The sequence below is a fragment of the Pseudophryne corroboree genome, chromosome 3 (assembly GCF_028390025.1).
Source record: "Pseudophryne corroboree isolate aPseCor3 chromosome 3, aPseCor3.hap2, whole genome shotgun sequence".
Classification (NCBI taxonomy): Eukaryota; Metazoa; Chordata; class Amphibia; order Anura; family Myobatrachidae; genus Pseudophryne; species Pseudophryne corroboree.
This window is the reverse complement of record NC_086446.1, coordinates 462,934,858-462,956,251: the sequence shown is the minus strand read 5'-3', so window position 1 is coordinate 462,956,251 and position 21,394 is coordinate 462,934,858. Positions and strand designations below refer to the sequence as shown.

Genomic DNA, 21,394 nt, shown 5'->3' with positions numbered 1-21,394 from the left:
ATTGAAAAGGTCCTCGCATGGAACCTGCCGAAGGGAATGGCCTTGTATGACGCCACCATCTTTCCCAGGACTCTCGTGCAGTGATGCACCGACACCTGTTTTGGTTTTAAGAGGTCTCTGACCAGTGTCATGAGTTCCTGAGCCTTCCCCGTCGGGAGAAAACCTTCTTCTGGTCTGTGTCCAGAATCATGCCCAGGAAGGGCAGACACGTCGTAGGAATCAGCTGCGACTTTGGAATATTCAGAAACCAGCCGTGCTGTTGTAACACTTCCCGAGAGCGTGCTACACTAATCAGCAACTGCTCTCTGGACTTCGCCTTTATGAGCAGATCGTCCAAGTATGGGATAATTGTGACTCCTTGCTTTCGCAGGAGCACCATCATTACTGCCATTACCTTGGTAAATATTCTCGGTGCCGTGGACAGACCAAACGGGAACGTCTGGAATTGGTAATGACAATCCTGCACCACAAATCTGAGGTACTCCTGATGAGGTGGATAAACGGGGACATGAAGGTAAGCATCCTTTATGTCCAGAGACACCATAAAATCCCCCTCCCTTGCGATGACCGCTCTGAGCGATTCCATCTTGAACTTGAACTTTCCAAGTATATGTTCAGGGATTTTAAATTCAATATGGGTCTGACCGAACCATCTGGTTTCGGGACTACAACATGGTCGAATAATAACCCTCTCCTTGTTGAAGGAGGGGAACCTTGACCACCACCTGTTGAAGATACAATTTGTGAATTGCAGTTAACCCTGTTTCCCTCTCGGGGGGGGGGGGAGCCGGCAGGGCCGTCAGTGAGGAGGCATCTTCTCAAAGTCCAGCCTGTATCCCTGAGACACAATATCTATTGCCCAGGGATCTAACAGGGAGTGAACCCACTTGTGGCTGAACTTACGAAAGCGTGCCCCTACTGGGCCTAGCTCCGCCTGTGGAGCCCCAGCGACATGCGGTGGATTTTCGTAGAGGCCGGGGAGGACTTCTGTTCCTGGGAACTAGCTGTGTTCTGCAGCTGGTTTCCTCTGCCCCCGCCTCTGGCAAGAAAGGACGCACCTCGGACTTTCTTGTTTCTGTGTTCGAACGGCTGCATTTGATAATGACGTGCTTTCCTAGGCTGTGCAGGAATATAAGGCAAAATATCAGAATTACCAGCTATAGCTGTGGAGACCAGGTCCGAGAACCCTTCTCCACACAATCCTCAGCCTTCCATATGCCACTTAAGTTGGCATCATCTGTCCATTGCATATTCTACAGGATACGTCTAGCAGAAATCGACATAGCTTTGCCTCTAGGACCCAGTATACTCATGTCTCTTTGGGCATGTTTTATGATATATATCTCTTAAGACAGCATCTTTAAAATATATATATATAATCTCTATATATTAGTGATGTGCACCGGACATTTTTCGGGTTTTGGATTCGGTTCCGCGGCCGTGTTTTGGATTCGGACGCGTTTTGGCAAAACCCCACCGAAATTTTTTTGTCGGATTCGGGTGTTTTTTACAAAAAAACCTAAAAAACAGCTTAAATCATAGAATTTGGGGGTCATTTTGATCCCATAGTTTTATTAACCTCAATAACCATAATTTCCACTAATTTCCAGTCTATTCTGAACACCTCACACCTCACAATATTTTTAGTCCTAAAATTTGCACCGAGGTCGCTGGATGGCTAAGCGACACAAGTGGCCGACACAAACACCTGGCCCATCTAGGAGTGGCTATGTTTTTATTAGAAAAATTGCAACAACAAAACAAAGCAATCAACAAACACGAGAAAAAAATAATAACTTACATAAACAAAGGTGATACCAGCCAAAAGCCATACTTAAATAATATTGTCCAAAGTCTTTAGTCCGACTACGATGGCATAATATATCAGATTAGTGTATGAAGAGGCAATGCCAAATAAACTCAAAATTCCATAGCACTGGCAAGATTAATAATAGTTTGTCAAATAGACAATCAATAGCAATATACAGACCAATATGTACAAAATCAAGCCATAACACACAACAAAATCCAAACATAGAGAAAATGAGGTGAGCTTTTAGTCGTATGTTAAAACCATAACATAAAAAAAACTATAACACAAAATCTACAGGGGGTGAAAGAAAAGAAAGCCAGAAGGATGAAAGGAAGGAAAGACTTCAGCCACCCACTCAAGGGGGTCTCAGATGGCGCCAAAGCCTGGACCAACTGACGGCATCCATCCTCCCTCGATCCATATCCATCATCCTCTTTACCTCGTGAAGAATGGTACCAACCACCTCAGTACAGGGAAGGACTAACCTTCTAAGGGAAACTAGACACCGTGCACTCCAAGTGTGGTACCTGACCGCTAAACTAAGTAAATGGTGACTAAATCAAACCTCCCAAACCTCTTTTTGAACGCCCCATACGCCCACTCAGGGTAACTAAGCCCCGAAAGGCACGGAAGGCGTAAAGCGGCTGAAACGGCTTTGTAAATTTTTACATTAAAGGGACACTCGAGCAAGAAGTGGTCCACAGTCTCCACCACCCCAGGACACTCCTCACGTGGGCAAACACGATCACTGGCACCTCGAAACCCGATCTTCCCCCTAACATAAAGCTTCCCTTGAAAAAGAAGCCAGGCAATGTCCCTGAACTTCAGTGGGATCCTCCGAGAATTAATCAGATTCAACCCAGCTGAGTACACATTGCCCGGGCTGTCCCTTAGCGATGGCTGGGCATAAAAATGAGATCGCAAAATGCTCCTCTCCAACTCCCTTCTAGAGAAGCCTTTGACTTCACTCATCAAAATTCCCCATAGCCTTGTCACCTTCAAGCACAAGATGACGTAGATCGGGAGGTATCCGCATTTATCAACTCGGAGGTTTCTCACCTGACCGCCATCTATCCATGACCTGAGGAAGAGGTACACCCAAACCCTAAAGCCTTCTACCCACCGAGGGGGGGCCTCCAAAAACAGACTCCCAAGATGTAACTTTACAAAAGTGGATGTGAAAAACACCACAGGGTTGACCATACCAAGTCCACCCTCTGCCCTCGGTCTGTAGGTGATGCCTCTCTTAACGAGATTCATCCTGTTCCCCCACAACAACAGGAAGAACAAAGAATAAATCCTGGACCACAAAGATTGAGGCAAACAGCACACATAACTGACATAAAGAAACACCGGGATCAGGTGAGTCTTACACAGGTCAACCCTTTCCCTGAGAGAAAATTTCCATCTTCTCCAGCTCTCTACTTTACGGGCAGCAACTTCCAGCCTACTCACCCAATTTAGAGTGGTATAATCACCATGACTAAACCAAATCCCTAAGATTTTGATTGACGAATTGGCCCGGGGAAGGCTGTCCGGAAGGCTGAACTCCTCACCTTCCTTTCCTATCCAGAAAGCTTCACATTTGTCTTGGTTTATCATGGAGCACGAGGCCCCAGAGTACTCGCAGATAAGGTGTTCCACATCACGTGCCTCAGTCGTAGACGACACGACAATCGTGACGTCATCTGCATAGGCCACCACCTTCAGCAGACACTCCGGCCCCAATTGCACCCCTTCGAGTGCACCACTTTCAACCCTCCTGACGAAAGGGTCGATTGCGAACACATACAGAAGGGAGCTCAAGGGACAACCCTGACGGACACCGGAGTTAACCGCGAAGGCAGGACCTACCCAACCATTGACAAGCGGGAAACTCTCGGCCTGATTATAAATAACGCGAAGCCAAACCACCACCCTCACTGGAAGTCCATACCTTTCAAGCAAGGCCCACAGGTACTCATGATTGACTCTATCGAAAGCCTTAGACTGATCCAATGCCAGCAAGTACTTTCCCCACTTCTCAGCACGACATCGCTCCACAGCCTCCCGGACACCAAGGACAGCACTAAAGGTGCTACGGCCTTTCACGGTACCATGCTGAGAAGAAGAAAGCAACAGCCCGGAAACTTCCATCAGCCTATTGAAGAGCACCTTTGCCAAAATCTTCCTGTCTGTATTGAGAAGAGCGATGGGGCGCCAGTTCTCAACACGAGATGGATCCTTACCTTTGGACAATAATGTGAGGGCGGACAACCTCATGGAGGGAGGGAGCAAACCCTCAGCCAGGCTCTCATTAAAAACCTCCACAAGATGAGGAACCAAGAGGTCCGAAAATGCCTTAAAAAATTCAGATGTTAAGCCATCCGGGCCCGGAGATTTCTTTATAGACAAACCGTCTATGGCCTTCCTGATCTCCTCCGCCATCACATCACTTCCCAAAGAGTCAAAAGAGGCATCAAGGCCCCCGAGCCCAGGTGTCTCCCTAAGAAACCTTTCCATCCTTTCTCTGATGAGTGGCTGCTCGGACAAAAGATCGGAGTAGTAGGATCTGATGACCCCCAGAATGCCCTCCCTATCCTCACGAAGGACACCCCGAGAATCAACCAAACCCCGCACCTCCTTCAGATCAACCGACTTTCTACAATTCTGACAGGGATCAGGTGAGTGGTAAGCTCCATAATCCCTCTCCAAAATCAAGGAAGCCATGCGACTGTATTGATATTCCCTCAACCGAGCCTTCACCCGAGAGATCTCCCCACTATCTCCACGCTCAGAGATCAAGAAATCAAGTTTCCTTCGCAAGTCATAGTAGGCATTTTGTTTTCTCAAGTTTTTCCGGGCTACCAGCCTACGGAAAAACCAACGAGTACGCTTTTTACACTCCTCCCACCACTCGGATCTACTCCAACCTGCCTCCAAAAGAGTCTCTTGTAGTTGAAAGAAATCTCTAAAGGACTGTCTCACCATCTCCTCCTTCAGGAGCCCCGAATTCAGCCGCCATAGACCCCGCCCTTTCTGAGGGGTTTCCGAAGCATTCAAAGCAAAACTCAGAATACAGTGATCGGAGAACTCTACTAGCTTCACCTCAGGAGGCAAAGTTTTCGCGGACTCCTTAACAAAAAACCTATCTATCCTAGACCTACGACTACCACAATAGAAGGTGTAACCCGTGAGGTCTGGAAAATGGCGAACGTGCACATCCACCAGACCAGCCTCCCTAGTCATGCTAGCTAAAAAATTGGAATCATGACCCAGGGTTGTCTTTGTGCCCCCCCTGTCTTTTGGCCTAGTGATAGCGTTAAAATCGCCACCAAAGACAATCTGCCGGGCTGAAAAAAGAAACGGTTTTATCTCCGTGAAGAGACATCTCCTGTCCCTTGGGGACTGGGGCCCATAGATGTTAATTAGCCGTAGGTTCTGTCCCTTCAAGTTGATATCCAAAACCATACACCTACCTACCTGTAACTCTACAATCCTGTGCACGGTTACCATACCGGTAAAAAGCACCGCCACCCCACCGTACGGCTCGGCCGCAAGAGACCAGAAAGACGGTCCACGCCTCCATTCACGCTTTGCTCTATGAAGAACCGCCAGATCACCAGTCCTGGTCTCCTGCAAAAATAAAAAATCAGCCTCAATTGTGCTGAAAAAATCAAAGGCCATAAAACGAGCACGTTCGGACAAAACGGAAGCCACATTAATTGTGGCACATCGTATAGGCTGGGGATCCATGTTTCATTGGATTGTAAGGTAGGACCCAATCACTTTCTCTTTGCTTGCCTACTTGACTCCTCATCGGAGCCATACCTTTTAAAACTAGTCCCCAAGGGAAGAGGATCATCCTCCCCAACAAACACCTCCTCAGTATCACTCTCACCTGCAGTGGGAGAGACAGAGAGGTCCATGCCCCGAGCCTCCCCCAAAACAGCAGAAATATCTTGGCCCAAATCATCATGAGGAGGACCCGGATCAGGAGGCTCCGCTCCTGGAGAAGCGGGAAAGGGCCTAGGGTCCACAGGGACAGGGGGAGGATCCACGAGATCATGGGGCAATGAGGAAAGGATTTGAGGGGTACAGGAAGGCATGGAGGAAAAATCCCCCACATCTTCCCCGACTGAACTCTGAGGTTTCCCACCAGTGTCTGATGTTACCACCGATCTAACTTTTGAAGACACCTGACCAGAACTATCAACCTCATTACTTCTTCTCCTCCTTTCACTCCTCCTACACCCCTTCCCCTCCACCACGGACGCTACTTCCCCAAAGGAACTCTTAACAGAGGACCTCCTTCTTTGTTTCTTGGGTTTATCCCTTGGGACCTGGACAAGCTGCCCTTCAGATAAGACAATATCACTGTCCTCCACCTCAGACTCTTCCTCAGAGTTAAACTGAAATCTATTAACACAAAAAATACCAGGGTCTGAATCCCTTCTTTTGGCCAACCTTTTCCTTGACTTAGATTCAACCACCTGAAAGCCATCTTTATCCACCTCAGCAGACACCTTCCTCACCACAGTGTTCCTCTACCACCGCCCTCACCACTTGCTTTTCTACAACCTCCCGTCGCTCCTCCTCAAAACGACGCCCCATTTCCCTCTCTAGCTCTTCCCCCATAACCTCAAGGTTATGGGAGGCCTTGGGGCACCTACTATAAGGATGGCCTTCGCACCCACAAAGGTTGCAGGTTACGTTGCCACAATCCCTCGCCACGTGCCCAGTTTTACCACAGAGGGCACATTTCAGGACAGTACAGTCACTGCTTAGGTGACGAAAGTCTCTGCAGCGGTGACACTGTCTAGGTTGACCAGGATAAAAAACATTGGATTTTGTCTCTCCCAATGAAAGCAGCAGAGGGAACATGGCAAGGCACCTGACCATTATGCCTAAGCCTGATCACAGCCGACCAGGCTCCACCCCACACACCTTTCGTGAAATCAATCTTCACCAGAGGAGACAAGATGTCGCAATATCGACTTAACCAATAGCCAATATCTGCAGCAGGGAGGGATTCATTCCTGACCAATACAGTTGCACGGACTCTATCCTGGCGAGTAACAGCCGCCGCTTTATAGCGACAATACGGCTCACACCCCTTCTTTAGCTCCCACTGTTCCCAGAACACCCGTAGCCCTTGGTAAGATATGAAACTAAGGTCGAAGTCAGGGGTCTTTACAGGGTGGATGCAAGCAAAAAGATCAGGGGCATGGAAACCTAATGAGAACACCATTTCCAGGAAATCCCCTTTAGAAGGGGGTTCCTCAACCCCTATCCACTTAAGTGAAACCACGTTGCGACGCTTACCAGCCTGATCAGAAGCCGAAAACACCTTTGGAGCAACAATCCTATTGCCACTTGAGACAGCACCCGCATAAGAGGACAAGCCCGGCTTAGGAACTACCTGAGGCGAGGCCTGCCCAACAGAGCCTACAACATTACCCCGCCCAGCACCCTGCCCAACAGATACAGAACTAGCATTTTTATTGGCCAAAGAGGTTCTAATAACGGATATAGCTGGCAAGGATCTCACAGGTACGCCCAAGCTACCATATAGACCATCAACAATAGCCCGCTCCTCTGCAGATAAATCTTCTTTCCTTAATGCCGGAAGACCTTGGGCAAGTCCACACGATGACACTGGACCCACCGACACACTCTTAACACCAGTCTCGGCAACATGTTTTGTTTTAGCCCTAGCCTTACAGCAAGTGACACCATCAACATTAGTGCCAGTGGCGTCTTTGGCAACACTCACCCCTGCCACCATGCTTGGCTTGCTAACGCCACCACCCGTAGGCAGATTGGGGAGACTCGCCTCAGCCATCTCACCGGCACGCGCCGGACCCACCATGGACGCAACCTGCTTCCCAGCGGAGGAGGCCAGATCTTGGGAGGTCGACCCCGAGCAAGCAACACCAGCCTGAACAGCGACACCTCCCAGACCACCATCCAACCGCTGTTCCACAATCAAAAGAGGAGACGCCTCCTCCACCATAGCAACATTACACTCCAGGCCCTGATCCATCGCAGAATCCACAGCATCTTCACCAGCAGAAGCACCACCATCACACCTTGGATCCTCTTCCTCAGGCACGGTCGATCCACTTGGCTCACACTCAATTTTCTCCTCTTCCTCCAGCTCTTTCTGAAGTGCTAGCATCCTGGCCTCCAAACATATACATTCAAGCTCCAACCTGCGTATGTCCCCCTCCATCCTCTCCCTTTCCCATTTTGGACAAGTGTTCCTCCTCCTCTTCTTCTCCGCAATCAAAATCCCCTTCTTAACAACTAACATTTTCAACTCAGCAATGTCAATACTCGATTCACCAGTGCTAGCAAAGTCCTGCATCTCCATCTCCTTACTACCCTCATCGATAATTGCCTTGCTAGTCCCACAAGAAGATTGGGAGTCACCAGACGACAAACCCGTCTCACAGACAGACTGCTCTGTCACTTTGTCCTGGACCTCCACAGGCAGGTCAGAGGATACACTCCGGGCACCAGCCGCCCTACACTCCAACTTAATTGTCGCAGGGAGATTACCCCCAATTGCAGCGGATGAGAGTTGTGCTTGCGTTTGTTCGGTGTCAGAGGATACCACATCGAGCAACGAACCTGACTCCACCAAGACATCACACTTCAGCCCCGGCTTCTTTGTTTTTGACACAGAGGCCACAGTGGCTGGTTTCTTGACATCACCGATCCCTGAGCTACCCACAATAAACTTTGCAGGGGCTACCACAGGTTTAACAGCTCTGGACCTGGTCACCGGTCCCACGGTAGCAGCCACAGACTTTCCCTCACACACCAACAAAGCAGATCCAGATGGCACGGAAACAAGGGGACTTAAATTCACTGTACAGGGGGTCATCTTCACTAGACACCCCTCAATTTTCACAGCAACCGAGCCCCCAGTCACTTTTTCCTTAATCATAGATGTCTCATCACCAGTTGGGCACACAGGATTTTTTTTACGCACAGCAGATGTAGAAATAGGCGCCACTTGAACGTCACCTTCCTTAATCATTGTCACTGATTTATTGGCAGCCGAACTTAACATGGGGGGAACCACTTTAGTAACACCTATTGGCATGGATGGAACATTACTAGCAGGGGGTTTATTCCCTGATTGTCCTTATCACCATCCAAAACCTCCTCCACCTCCTTTTGATTTTTTACATTAAGGCTGGCAGCAGTGCACACTGGTGCTGCAGACCCAGGGGCCACTATACCAGCCCCTGCATCTACAGAGCGACGATCACACGCAGGGAACCCGCCGACGGCCGGACTTACTAACCTCTTCACCGTCGCGTCAGCAGGGGCTCCAGCGGCAGAACACTCTCCTTCCAGCGGCTTCACTTCCAGATGCCGGATCCCGACGCCATTCACAGCGCTTGCAGGGGGGAGCTCAGGGCTGCCTATTAAGGTCTTCACCGGCTCTCCTGACCACCGGACTCCGCCGCTAGCACCCGCTGAAAAGGGAGCACAGCCCCCGGTACTCTGCAGCGGCTCCACATAAGATTCCATGCTCCGGCCATTAACAGATGCAGCAGGGGATCCACTAGTAGGCAAACTAGGAGCAGTCTTTGCAGGATCAGGGAACACTGGTGTAGATAAACCAGCTGTTGTAGATAGGTCAGTAATTGTAGTTAAACCACAGGCTTTAGACACACTGCTGGGGCTTTCCACAGTGACCTCCATAGCAGACTGCATGCAGGATGATTTTACAGCAGACTGGGACACTGGACTTGAATCCCCAGCACCAGAACCTTTGCACAGTATAGGTTCCCCTGGGTCAGGCTCCATAACCGGGGGAAACTGCTTCACCTTACCCCTGGGAGGCTCCATCCCAGCTGGGAAGGGCTCCAGGGATCTTGGGTGTAATCCGACACTCGAGTGGAACTCAGGAGCTCACACACACGCGTCTGACCAGGCCCATCTAGGAGTGGCACTGCAGTGTCAGGCAGGATGGCACTTCAAAAAAATAGTCCCCAAACAGCACATGATGCAAAGAAAAAAAGAGGCGCACCAAGGTCGCTGTGTGACTAAGCTAAGCGACACAAGTGGCCGACACAAACACCTGGCCCATCTAGGAGTGGCACTGCAGTGTCAGGCAGGATGGCACTTCAAAAAAATTGTCCCCAAACAGCACATGATGCAAAGAAAAATGAAAGAAAAAAGAGGTGCAAGATGGAATTATCCTTGGGCCCTCCCACCAACCCTTATGTTGTATAAACAGGACATGCACACTTTAACGAACCCATCATTTCAGCGACAGGGTCTGCCACACGACTGTGACTGAAATGACTGGTTGGTTTGGGCCCCCACCAAAAAAAGAAGCAATCAATCTCTCCTTGCACAAACTGGCTCTACAGAGGCAAGATGTCCACCTCATCATCATCCTCCGATTCCTCACCCCTTTCACTGTGTACATCCCCCTCCTCACAGTTTATTAATTCGTCCCCACTGGAATCCACCATCTCAGGTCCCTGTGTACTTTCTGGAGGCAATTGCTGCTGGTGAATGTCTCCACGGAGGAATTGATTATAATTCATTTTGATGAACATCATCTTCTCCACATTTTCTGGAAGTAACCTCGTACGCCGATTGCTGACAAGGTGAGCGGCTGCACTAAACACTCTTTCGGAGTACACACTGGAGGGAGGGCAACTTAGGTAGAATAAAGCCAGTTTGTGCAAGGGCCTCCAAATTGCCTCTATTTCCTGCCAGTATACGTACGGACTGTCTGACGTGCCTACTTGGATGCGGTCACTCATATAATCCTCCACCATTCTTTCAATGGTGAGAGAATCATATGAAGTGACAGTAGACGACATGTCAGTAATCGTTGGCAGGTCCTTCAGTCCGAGCCAGATGTCAGCACTCGCTCCAGACTGCCCTGCATCACCGCCAGCGGGTGGGCTCGGAATTCTTAGCCTTTTCCTCGCACCCCCAGTTGCGGGAGAATGTGAAGGAGGAGATGTTGACGGGTCACGTTCCGCTTGACTTGACAATTTTCTCACCAGCAGGTCTTTGAACCTCTGCAGACTTGTGTCTGCCGGAAAGAGAGATCCAACGTAGGTTTTAAATCTAGGATCAAGCACGGTGGCCAAAATGTAGTGCTCTGATTTCAACAGATTGACCACCCGTGAATCCTGGTTAAGCGAATTAAGGGCTCCATCCACAAGTCCCACATGCCTAGCGGAATCGCTCTGTTTTAGCTCCTCCTTCAATGTCTCCAGCTTCTTCTGCAAAAGCCTGATGAGGGGAATGACCTGACTCAGGCTGGCAGTGTCTCAACTGACTTCACGTGTGGCAAGTTCAAAGGGTTGCAGAACCTTGCACAACGTTGAAATCATTCTCCACTGCGCTTGAGTCAGGTGCATTCCCCCTCCTTTGCCTATATCGTGGGCAGATGTATAGGCTTGAATGGCCTTTTGCTGCTCCTCCATCCTCTGAAGCATATAGAGGGTTGAATTCCACCTCGTTACCACCTCTTGCTTCAGATGATGGCAGGGCAGGTTCAGGAATGTTTGGTGGTGCTCCAGTCTTCTGTACGCGGTGGCTGAATGCCGAAAGTGGCCCGCAATTCTTCGGGCCACCGACAACATCTCTTGCACGCCCCTGTCGTTTTTTAAATAATTCGGCACCACCAAATTCAAGGTATGTGCAAAACATGGGACGTGCTGGAATTTGCCCAGATGTAATGCACGCACAATATTGCTGGCGTTGTCCGATGTCACAAATCCCCAGGAGAGTCCAATTGGGGTAAGCCATTCTGCGATGATCTTCCTCAGTTTCCGTAAGAGGTTGTTAGCTGTGTGCCTCTTCTGGAAAGCGGTGATACAAAGCGTAGCCTGCCTAGGAACGAGTTGGCGTTTGCGAGATGCTGCTACTGGTGCAGCTGCTGTTCTTGCTGCGGGAGGCAATACATCTACCCAGTGGGCTGTCACAGTCATATAGTCCTGAGTCTGCCCTGCTCCACTTGTCCACATGTCCGTGGTTAAGTGGACATTGGGTACAACTGCATTTTTTAGGACACTGGTGAGTCTTTTTCGGAGGTCGGTGTACATTTTCGGTATCGCCTGCCTAGAGAAATGGAACCTAGATGGTATTTGGTACCGGGGACACAGTACCTCAATCAAGTCTCTAGTTGCCTCTGAATTAACGGTGGATACCGGAACCACGTTTCTCACCGTCCAGGCTGCCAAGGCCTGAGTTATCTGCTTTGCAGCAGGATGACTGCTGTGATATTTCATCTTCCTCGCAAAGGACTGTTGGACAGTCAATTGCTTACTGGAAGTAGTACAAGTGGTCTTCCGACTTCCCCTCTGGGATGACGATCGACTCCCAGCAGCTACAACAGCAGCGCCAGCAGCAGTAGGCGTTACACTCAAGGATGCATCAGAGGAATCCCAGGCAGGAGAGGACTTGTCAGACTTGCCAGTGACATGGCCTGCAGGACTATTGGCTTTCCTGGGTAAGGAGGAAATTGACACTGAGGGAGTTGGTGGTGTGGTTTGTAGGAGCTTGGTTACAAGAGGAAGGGATTTAGTGGTCAGTGGACTGCTTCCGCTGTCACCCAAAGTTTTTGAACTTGTCACTGACTTATGATGAATGCGCTGCAGGTGACGTATAAGGGAGGATGTTCCGAGGTGGTTAACGTCCTTACCCCTACTTATTACAGCTTGACAAAGGCAACACACGGCTTGACACCAGTTGTCCGCATTTGTGTTGAAATAATTCCACACCGAAGAGCTGATTTTTTTTTGTATTCTGACCAGGCATGTTAATGGCCATATTCGTCCCACGGACAACAGGTGTCTCCCCGGGTGCCTGACTTAAACAAACCGCCTCACCATCAGAATCCTCCTTGTCAATTTCCTCCCCAGCGCCAGCAACACCCATATCCTCATCCTGGTGTACTTCAACAGTGACATCTTCAATTTGACTATCAGGAACTGGACTGCGGGTGCTCCTTCCAGCACTTGCAGGGGGCGTGCAAATGGTGGAAGGCGCAAGCTCATCCCGCCAGTGTTGGGAAGGTCAGGCATCGCAACCGACACAATTGGACTCTCCTTGGGTATTAGTGATTTAGAAGAACGCACAGTTCTTTGCTGTGCTTTTGCCAACTTTTCATTTTTCTAGCGAGAGGATGAGTGCTTCCATCCTCATGTAAAGCTGAACCACTAGCCATGAACATAGGCCAGGGCCTCAGCCGTTCCTTGCCACTCCGTGTCGTAAATGGCATATTGGCAAGTTTACGCTTCTCCTCAGACGCTTTTAGTTTTGATTTTTGGGTCATTTTACCGAACTTTTGTTTTTTGGATTTTACATGCTCTACTATGACATTGGGCATCGGCCTTGGCAGACGACGTTGATGGCATTTCATCGTCTCGGCCATGACTAGTGGCAGCAGCTTCAGCACGAGGTGGAAGTGGATCTTGATCTTTCCCTATTTTAACCTCCACATTTTTGTTCTCCATTTTTTAATGTGTGGAATTATATGCCAGTAACTATCAATAGCAATGGCCTACTACTATATATACTGCGCACAACTGAAATGCACCACAGGTATGGATGGATAGTATACTTGACGACACAGAGGTAGGTACAGCAGTGGCCTTCCATACCGTACTGCTATATATACTGGTGGTCACTGTCAGCAATCTGCAAAACTAAAATGCACCACAGGTATAGAATGTAGATGGATAGTATACTTAATGACGACACAGAGGTAGGTACAGCAGTGGCCTTCCGTACCGTACTGCTATATATAGTATACTGGTGGTCACTATGTCAGCAAACTGCAAAACTAAATGCACCACAGGTATAGAATGTAGATGGATAGTATACTTAATGACGACACAGAGGTTGGTACAGCAGTGGCCTTCTGTACCGTACTGCTATATATAGTATACTGGTGGTCACTGTGTCAGCAAACTGCAAAACTAAAATGCACCGCAGGTATAGAATGTAGATGGATAGTATACTTAATGACGACACAGAGGTAGGTACAGCAGTGGCCTTCCGTACCGTACTGCTATATATAGTATACTGGTGGTCACTGTGTCAGCAAACTGCAAAACTAAAATGCACCACAGGTATAGAATGTAGATGGATAGTATACTTAATGACGACACAGAGGTAGGTACAGCAGTGGCTCCCGTACCGTACTGCTATATATACTGGTGGTCACTGTGTTAGCAAACTGCACAACTGAAATGCACCACAGGTATAGAATCTAGATGGATAGTATACTTAATGACGACACAGAGGTAGGTACAGCAGTGGCCTACTGTACCATAATGCTATATATTATATACTGGTGGTCACTGGTCAGCAAAACTCTGCACTGTACTCCTCCTATATAATATTATACTGGTGGTCCCCAGTCCCCACAATAAAGCAGCACACTGAGCACAGATATGGAGTGTTTTTCAGGCAGACAACGTATACTGGTGGTCACTGTCAGCAAAACTCTGCACTGTACTCCTGCTATATAATACAGCTGCTCCCCAGTCCCCACAATTAAGCAGTGTGAGCACAGATATATGCAGCACACCGAGCGCAGATATGGAGCGTTTTTTTCAGGCAGAGAACGAATAACTGGTGGTCACTGATCAGCAAAACTCTGCACTGTACTCCTCCTATATTATACAGCTGCTCCCCAGCCCTCCCCACAATTAAGCAATAGTGCACAATCAAGTTCAACAATAACGGAGAGGACGCCAGCCACGTCCTCTCCCTAACATTTCCAATGCACGAGTGAAAATGGCGGCGACGCGCGGCTGCTTATATAGAATCCGAATCTCGCGAGAATCCGACAGCGGGATGATGACGTTCGGGCGTGCTCGGGTTAACCGAGCCATACGGGAGAATCCCAGTATGGCTCGGACCCGTGTAAAAAGGGTGAAGTTCGGGGGGGTTCGGTTTCCGAGAAACTGAACCCGCTCATCACTACTATATATACACACACACACATATATATATATATATATATATATATATATACATAAATACTAGGGTCTCAATTTCTGCTGATAAGGTACCTGTCCACGCCGCCACAGCGCTATAAACCCATGCCGACACAATCGCCGGTCTGAGTAGTGTACCCAGTGGTGCAAGTGGGCGGGTACGGGTGGGTACGGCGTACCCGTAAGAATTTAGCCGTGGGTACGCCGTACCCACACCGACGGGACGCCGCTCCTCGCACCGCCGCTGATGTGAGGGAAGGAGAGCGCAGCCTGTGCCTCTCCTTCCCCTCAGTCTCCGGCGGGTGTCATAGTTTAATTCAGCACCGATCCGTGAGCCAATCAGAGCTCGCGGATCGGCGCTGAATTAAACTGTGAGACACCCGCCGGAGACTGAGGGGAAGGAGAGGCACAGGCTGCGCTCTCCTTCCCTCACACAGGACGGCAGCGGCCAGCGGCAGCGGTGAGCAGGGAAGGGGGGGGGGCATGTTATACCTGGCACTGGGGGATATCTGGCACTGGGGGGGCATTTCTATCTGGCACTGGGGGGGCATTTCTATCTGGCACTGGGGGATATCTGGCACTGGGGGGCATATATACCTGGCACTGGGGGATATCTGGCACTGGGGGGCATATATACCTGGCACTGGGGGATATCTGGCACAGGGGGGCATGTATACCTGGCACTGGGGGATATCTGGCACAGGGGGGCATGTATACCTGGCACTGGGGGATATCTGGCACTGGGGGGGCATGTATACCTGGCACTGGGGGATATCTGGCACTGGGGGCATATCTGGCACTGTAGGGGCATTTCTGTATCTGGCACGGGGGGCAATGTATATCTGACACAGTGGGAGCATTTGTGTATCTGGCACTGTGGGGCAATGTGTATCTGGCACTGTGGGGCAATGTATATCTGGCACTGTGGGACAACGTGTATCTGACACTGCGAGGCAATGTATATCTGGCACTCTGGGGGCATTTCTGTATCTGGCACTGTGGGGCAATGTGTATCTGGCACTGTTAGTCAATGTGTATCTGGCACTGTGGGGCAATGTATATCTGGCACTGTGGGGCAACGTGTATATGGCACTATTGGGGTCATACGTGTATCTACCCCTCCCCCATATGTGTATCACGCCCCCATGGCCACACCCATTTTTTTGCGCGCGCACACAGTACCCGTAAGACATTTTTTCTACTTGCACCACTGAGTGTACCCAAATGTGCACGCTATCTGCAGGATCCCTGAGAATAGCTAGGGCTACCTTTTGGGCAAACATGACACCCTAGGGGAAGATTCCCATCACATCATGGCCCTAGTGGGGAAAGGATACTGCCTGAGAATTCTTTGTGGGAAGCTGCAGTCTCTTGTCTGGAGATTCCCGCTCTTTTTCCTCATGAGAGGAGGGAAATTTACCTCAGCTTTCTTCCCCTTAAAATGTGTACCCTTGTGTCAGGGACAGATGAGTCATCAGTGATATGCAAATCATCTTTTATTACAATAATCATATATTGAATACTTTTCTGCCATTTTGGCTGTAACTTTGCATTATCGTAGTCGACACTGGAGTCAAACTCCGTGTCGATATCAGTGTCTATTATTTTGGATAGTGAGCATTGTGAGACTCTGAAGGTCTCTGCGCCATAGGGACAGACATGGGTAGATTTCCTGTCTGTTCTGTAATCTTTTGTGCAATAAATTCACCTTAGCACTTAATTACACATATCCAAACAGGTGTCGGCGTTGTCGACGGAGACACCCTCTCACACACATATTAAGCTCCATCTCCTCCTTAGGGGAGCCTTTTACCTCAGACATGTCGACACACACGTACCGACACACCACACACACAGGGGATGCTCTATTTGAAGGCAGTTCCCCCACAAGGCCCTTTGGAGAGACAGAGAGAGAGTATGCCAGCACACACCCCAGCGCTATATGACCCAGGAATCACACAATAACGTAGTGTTAACCCAGTAGCTGCTGTATATATTGTTTTACGCCAAATTTATGTGCCCCCCTCTCTTTTTCACCCTCTTCTATCGTGCTTCTGCAGGGGAGAGCCTGGGGAGCTTCCTCTCAGCGGAGCTGTGGAGAGAAAATGGTGCTGGTGAGTGCTGAGGAAGAAGCTCCGCCCCCTCAGCGGTGGGCTTCTGTCCCGCGATTTTGTGTAAAATAATGGCGGGGGCTCATGCATATATACAGTGCCCAACTGTATATATGCCCACTTTGCCAAGAGGTCTCTAATTGCTGCCCAGGGCGCCCCCCCCCCCCTGCGCCCTGCACCCTACAGTGACCGGAGTGTGTGGGTGTAATGTGGGAGCAATGGCGCACAGCTGCAGTGCTGTGCGCTACCTCATATGAAGACTGGAGTCTTCTGCCGCCGCTTTTGAAGTCTTCTTGCTTCTCACGCCGGCTTCTGGCTCTGCGAGGGGGACGGCGGCGCGGCTCTGGGATCGGACGACCAAGGGTGCGTTCCTGTGTTCGATCCCTCTGGAGCTAATGGTGTCCAGTAGCCTAAGAAGCATGACCTATCCGCAGTTAGTAGGTCTGCTTCTCTCCCCTCAGTCCCACGTAGCAGAGAGTCTGTTGCCAGCAGATCTCTCTGAAAATAAAAAATCCTAACAAAATACTTTCTATCCAGCAAGCTCAGGAGAGCTCACTAAAGTGCATCAAGCTCGTCCGGGCACAGATTCTAACTGAGGTCTGGAGGAGGGACATAGAGGGAGGAGCCAGTGCACACCAGTATTCCTAATTCTTTCTTAAAGTGCCCTGTCTCCTGCGGAGCCCGTCTATTCCCCATGGTCCTTACGGAGTCCCCAGCATCCACTAGGACGTTAGAGAAAAGGGGACGCTGTCTGCCATAATGTGTAAAAAGGGGGACGCTGTATGCCGTAATGTGTAAAAAGGGGGACGCTGTATACCGTAATGTGTAAAAAGGGGGATGCTGTCTGTCGTAATGTGTAAAAAGGGGGACGCTGTCTGTCGTAATGTGTAAAAAGGGGACACTGTCTGTCGTAATGTGTAAAAAGGGGACGCTGTCTGTCGTAATGTGTAAAAAGTGGACGCTGTCTGCCGTAATGTGTAAAAAGTGGACGCTGTCTGCCGTAATGTGTAAAAGGTGGACGCGGTCTGTCGTAATGTGTAAAAAGTGGACTCTGTCTGCCATAATGTGTAAAAAGGGGATGACGCCTGCCGTAATGTGTAAAAAGGGGACGCTGTCTGCCGTAATGTGTAAAAGGGTCTCTACCTGGTGTAGTTGCACCACTGTGCGGCGTAATTTGAATAATGGAGACTACTATGCACCGTAATATGAATTGGTATTATTTTGTGGCCACACCCCTTCACCATGAAGCCACGCCCCTAAATTTTTCACGCGCACACTGACTCTATTTTACATAAAGGGGGGGGCGCCAATGCCGTTTCTTGCACACAGCGCCAAAGTGTCTAGTTACAGCACTACCCATAACCACAACATGTAAATGTGTAGTGTGCCTTCTCTCTGCATTGCTTCCTGGAGGACATGCACTTATCATTAGTCTGACTTACAGATGTTGCCTACACTTGCACACAGCGCCAAAGTGTCTAGTTACAGCACTACCCATAACCACAACATGTAAATGTGTAGTGTGCCTTCTCTCTGCATTGCTTCCTGGAGGACATGCACTTATCATTAGTCTGACTTACAGATGTTGCCTACACTGTGTATAGAAAGCAGCTGTTGAACAACACATTAATGCACAACTGTCCCAGCAGAGCTGTGCACCCGGAAGGACCCCTAGTCGTTACATATCTTATTAGCGTACAGTGCTACAGCTTTCCTATACTGTTATTATGTTGCACTGTCAGTTGATTGACTTCAGACAATACACACCAGTATAAATAAGTATAAACACCAGGCACAAACAAATAATCTTTAGGCTGCACACATGCCCTGAGCTCTGCAGAGGAATATGTGCACAAACGAGATACCAATTTACCCTTACCTTCCCAGGTGGATGCCCTGACAGCACACCCTCTGCACCCCAGCTCTCCCAGCCTTCAGACTCAGGACCCGCATCAGCCCTAATAGCGCCATAGTGACTGACACACCGCACTCAGCGACCACAGCAGCAGCAGCAGGACGGCACCACTGGAACCCGTTCAAAACCTCGACGAACTTGCCTCAAACCACGCCCATATCGTGATAGCCCCCGCCCCGTGGCAGCAGTTTATTTGTAGATCATTCCTTTCAAAAGGCATAGCGCCAACACCGAAGGCGGCGACCCTGGCAGCGTACAGCGCTCACTCTCCGCCCACATTCTATCACACGCGTTAAGGATAGAACGTGGACATTAAGGGGCCGTCTACGAACGCTACAGCGCGGCCTGGCTGTCACTCTAGTCTGAGGCAGCTACAGTGCATAATCCGTATGGGCTTCATGCCCAGGGTCGGATTAGCTATGCCACAGTAGTGTTTACCCGAGAGTGTGGGCGTGGCTGATGTATGTGGCTGGCCAGGCGTGTCTTCTACTTCTGCCTGCTGCTAAATACTGCTGTTTGCAAAGCTGCGTGAGAAACTGCTAATGAACTGCTGATAAATAATAGGCAAGGGGTGGGGTCTGGTTGCCTGGAAACCCCCCTCCTCTTGGCAAGTGGCTCAAATTATGACGAGCAATTGTATATAATATGATTACTAGAGCTGCAACCATATCAAGCATCTTAAGGGACAAAGCAGAGCTGCTGCATATGCCCGGTGGTAGCAGTTTTTTTCTACCAAGTATGCTGTGTGTGTGTGGATCTGAGTCCTCAATCAATGCATTGGACCAGAGAGTGGCTTCCAGGACAAAGAGACAGAAGCCTTACCATGAGGTGGGAAAATGTGTGCTTAGAAAGTGTAGTGTTGGTTCTACTAAGTTTGCGTATTTATGTATTTATTTATTTATTAATTATAGTATGTTTAACCTTTTTTCTGATCACTTATTTATATTATTTAAATATGTTTGATATAGCCTATACAACAGATTATCTATAGAGTTAAATATTAATACTGTATTCCATGTTCCACAGAGTGGGAGATTGTGGATTGCATTTGAAAACCTTCCTCTAGAAATTCTGCGTTTCTGTGGCCTGAGGAAGGGAAACCGATACGCGATGCCAATGGAGGGAACCCAAGTGGAAATGCCCCTTGCCATCTGCTCCTGGGGACAAAGGACTGCTATCTTTGTAGAATAACCGGGACTCTAATTATGGGGGTAATTCCAAGTTGATCGCAGCAGAATTTTTTTTAGCAGTTGGGCAAAACCATGTGCACTGCAGGGGGGGCAGATATAACATTTGCAGAAAGAGTTAGATTTGAGTGGGTTATAGTGTTTCTGTGCAGGGTAAATACTGGCTGCTTTAATGTTACACTGCAAATTAGATTGCAGATTGAACACACCACACCCAAATCTAACTCTCTCTGCACATGTTAAATCTGCCTCCCCTGTAGTGCACATGGGCCCTCATTCCGAGTTTTTTGCTCGCTAGCCGCTTTTCGCAGCAGTGCACACGCTAAGCCGCCGCCCTCTGGGAGTGAATCTTAGCTTAGCAGAATTGCGAACGAAAGAATCGCAATATTGCGAAAAGATTTTTCTGTGCAGTTTCTGAGTAGCTCGAGACTTACTCTTCCAGTGCGATCAGTTCAGTGCTTGTCGTTCCTGGTTTGACGTCACAAACACACCCAGCGTTCGCCCAGACACTCCCCCGTTTCTCCAGCCACTCCCGCGTTTTTCCCAGAAACGGCAGCGTTTTTTCACACACACCCATAAAACAGCCAGTTTCCGCCCAGAAACACCCACTTCCTGTCAATCACACTACGATCACCAGAACGAAGAAAAAACCTCGTAATGCCGTGAGTAAAATACCAAACTTCTTAGCAAATTTACTTGGCGCAGCCGCAGTGCGAACATTGCGCAGTTAGCAGAAAATCGCACCGATGCGAAGGAAAATAGTGAGCGAACAACTCGGAATGAGGGCCATGGTTTTGCCCAACTGCTAAAAAATTTCCTGCTGCGATCAACTTGGAATTACCCCCTATGTGCAAGTCTGATTTCTCGCTCAGACATTTATCCATCTGGGAGGCGTGCAATTTCACTAGGTTTTTTCCCTTTCTTTGTATTTGTTTTATATGTATTTTTAAGTGTATATTAAAAAGTATTTGATTCAGTATCACAGTATGCAAAATATATATATTTTCTCCATATAAATCCGCTGCAGTTCTGCTGCAGACACTGCAATAAAGAAAATTCACTATTTGACTGCTGTATTGCCTTGGAATGATTTATGCCTTTTAACGTCAACTTATTGAGGTCGTCTGTGAGGTAACCATATTACCACAAGAGGTGTTTTTAGCGAAGTGGCTGTGGAAATCTCTTCTCTACCTCTGTGTAACTTCACTCTGTAAATTGTGCCTCAATTGATTTTTTTATGTAATCTTTAAGGTAACCTCAATCACAAAAGGGGATATCAACAAAGGAGTTCAATCACACCCTTTCTTTCTTCCACTTCATGATGTTTTACATTATAGTTATTTCTTTAAGGCAGACTACACTATGTTTGTTTTTTCCTTTTGAGGGAATTT

The 21,394-nt window shown here is 48.8% G+C and overlaps 1 protein-coding gene and 1 long non-coding RNA gene across 2 annotated transcripts in view; one reads left to right on the top strand and one right to left on the bottom strand.

The window, feature by feature from the left end:
- Nucleotides 1–18,964, bottom strand: part of ACSF2 (acyl-CoA synthetase family member 2) — a 286,408-nt gene extending 267,444 nt beyond the window's left edge. Inside the window, exon 1 of the mRNA XM_063960699.1 lies at nucleotides 18,781–18,964. Coding sequence (XP_063816769.1) covers nucleotides 18,781–18,872 — 92 coding nt within the window. The 5' untranslated portion in view covers nucleotides 18,873–18,964. The remainder of the gene's footprint in view (nucleotides 1–18,780) is intronic.
- A 197-nt stretch (nucleotides 18,965–19,161) lies between these two features.
- On the top strand, nucleotides 19,162–21,071 carry LOC135056010 (uncharacterized). The gene is made up of 2 exons (XR_010243865.1): nucleotides 19,162–19,644; nucleotides 19,843–21,071. It is a non-coding gene; the product is annotated as an uncharacterized LOC135056010 (long non-coding RNA).
- The last annotated feature ends 323 nt before the right edge of the window (nucleotides 21,072–21,394 follow it).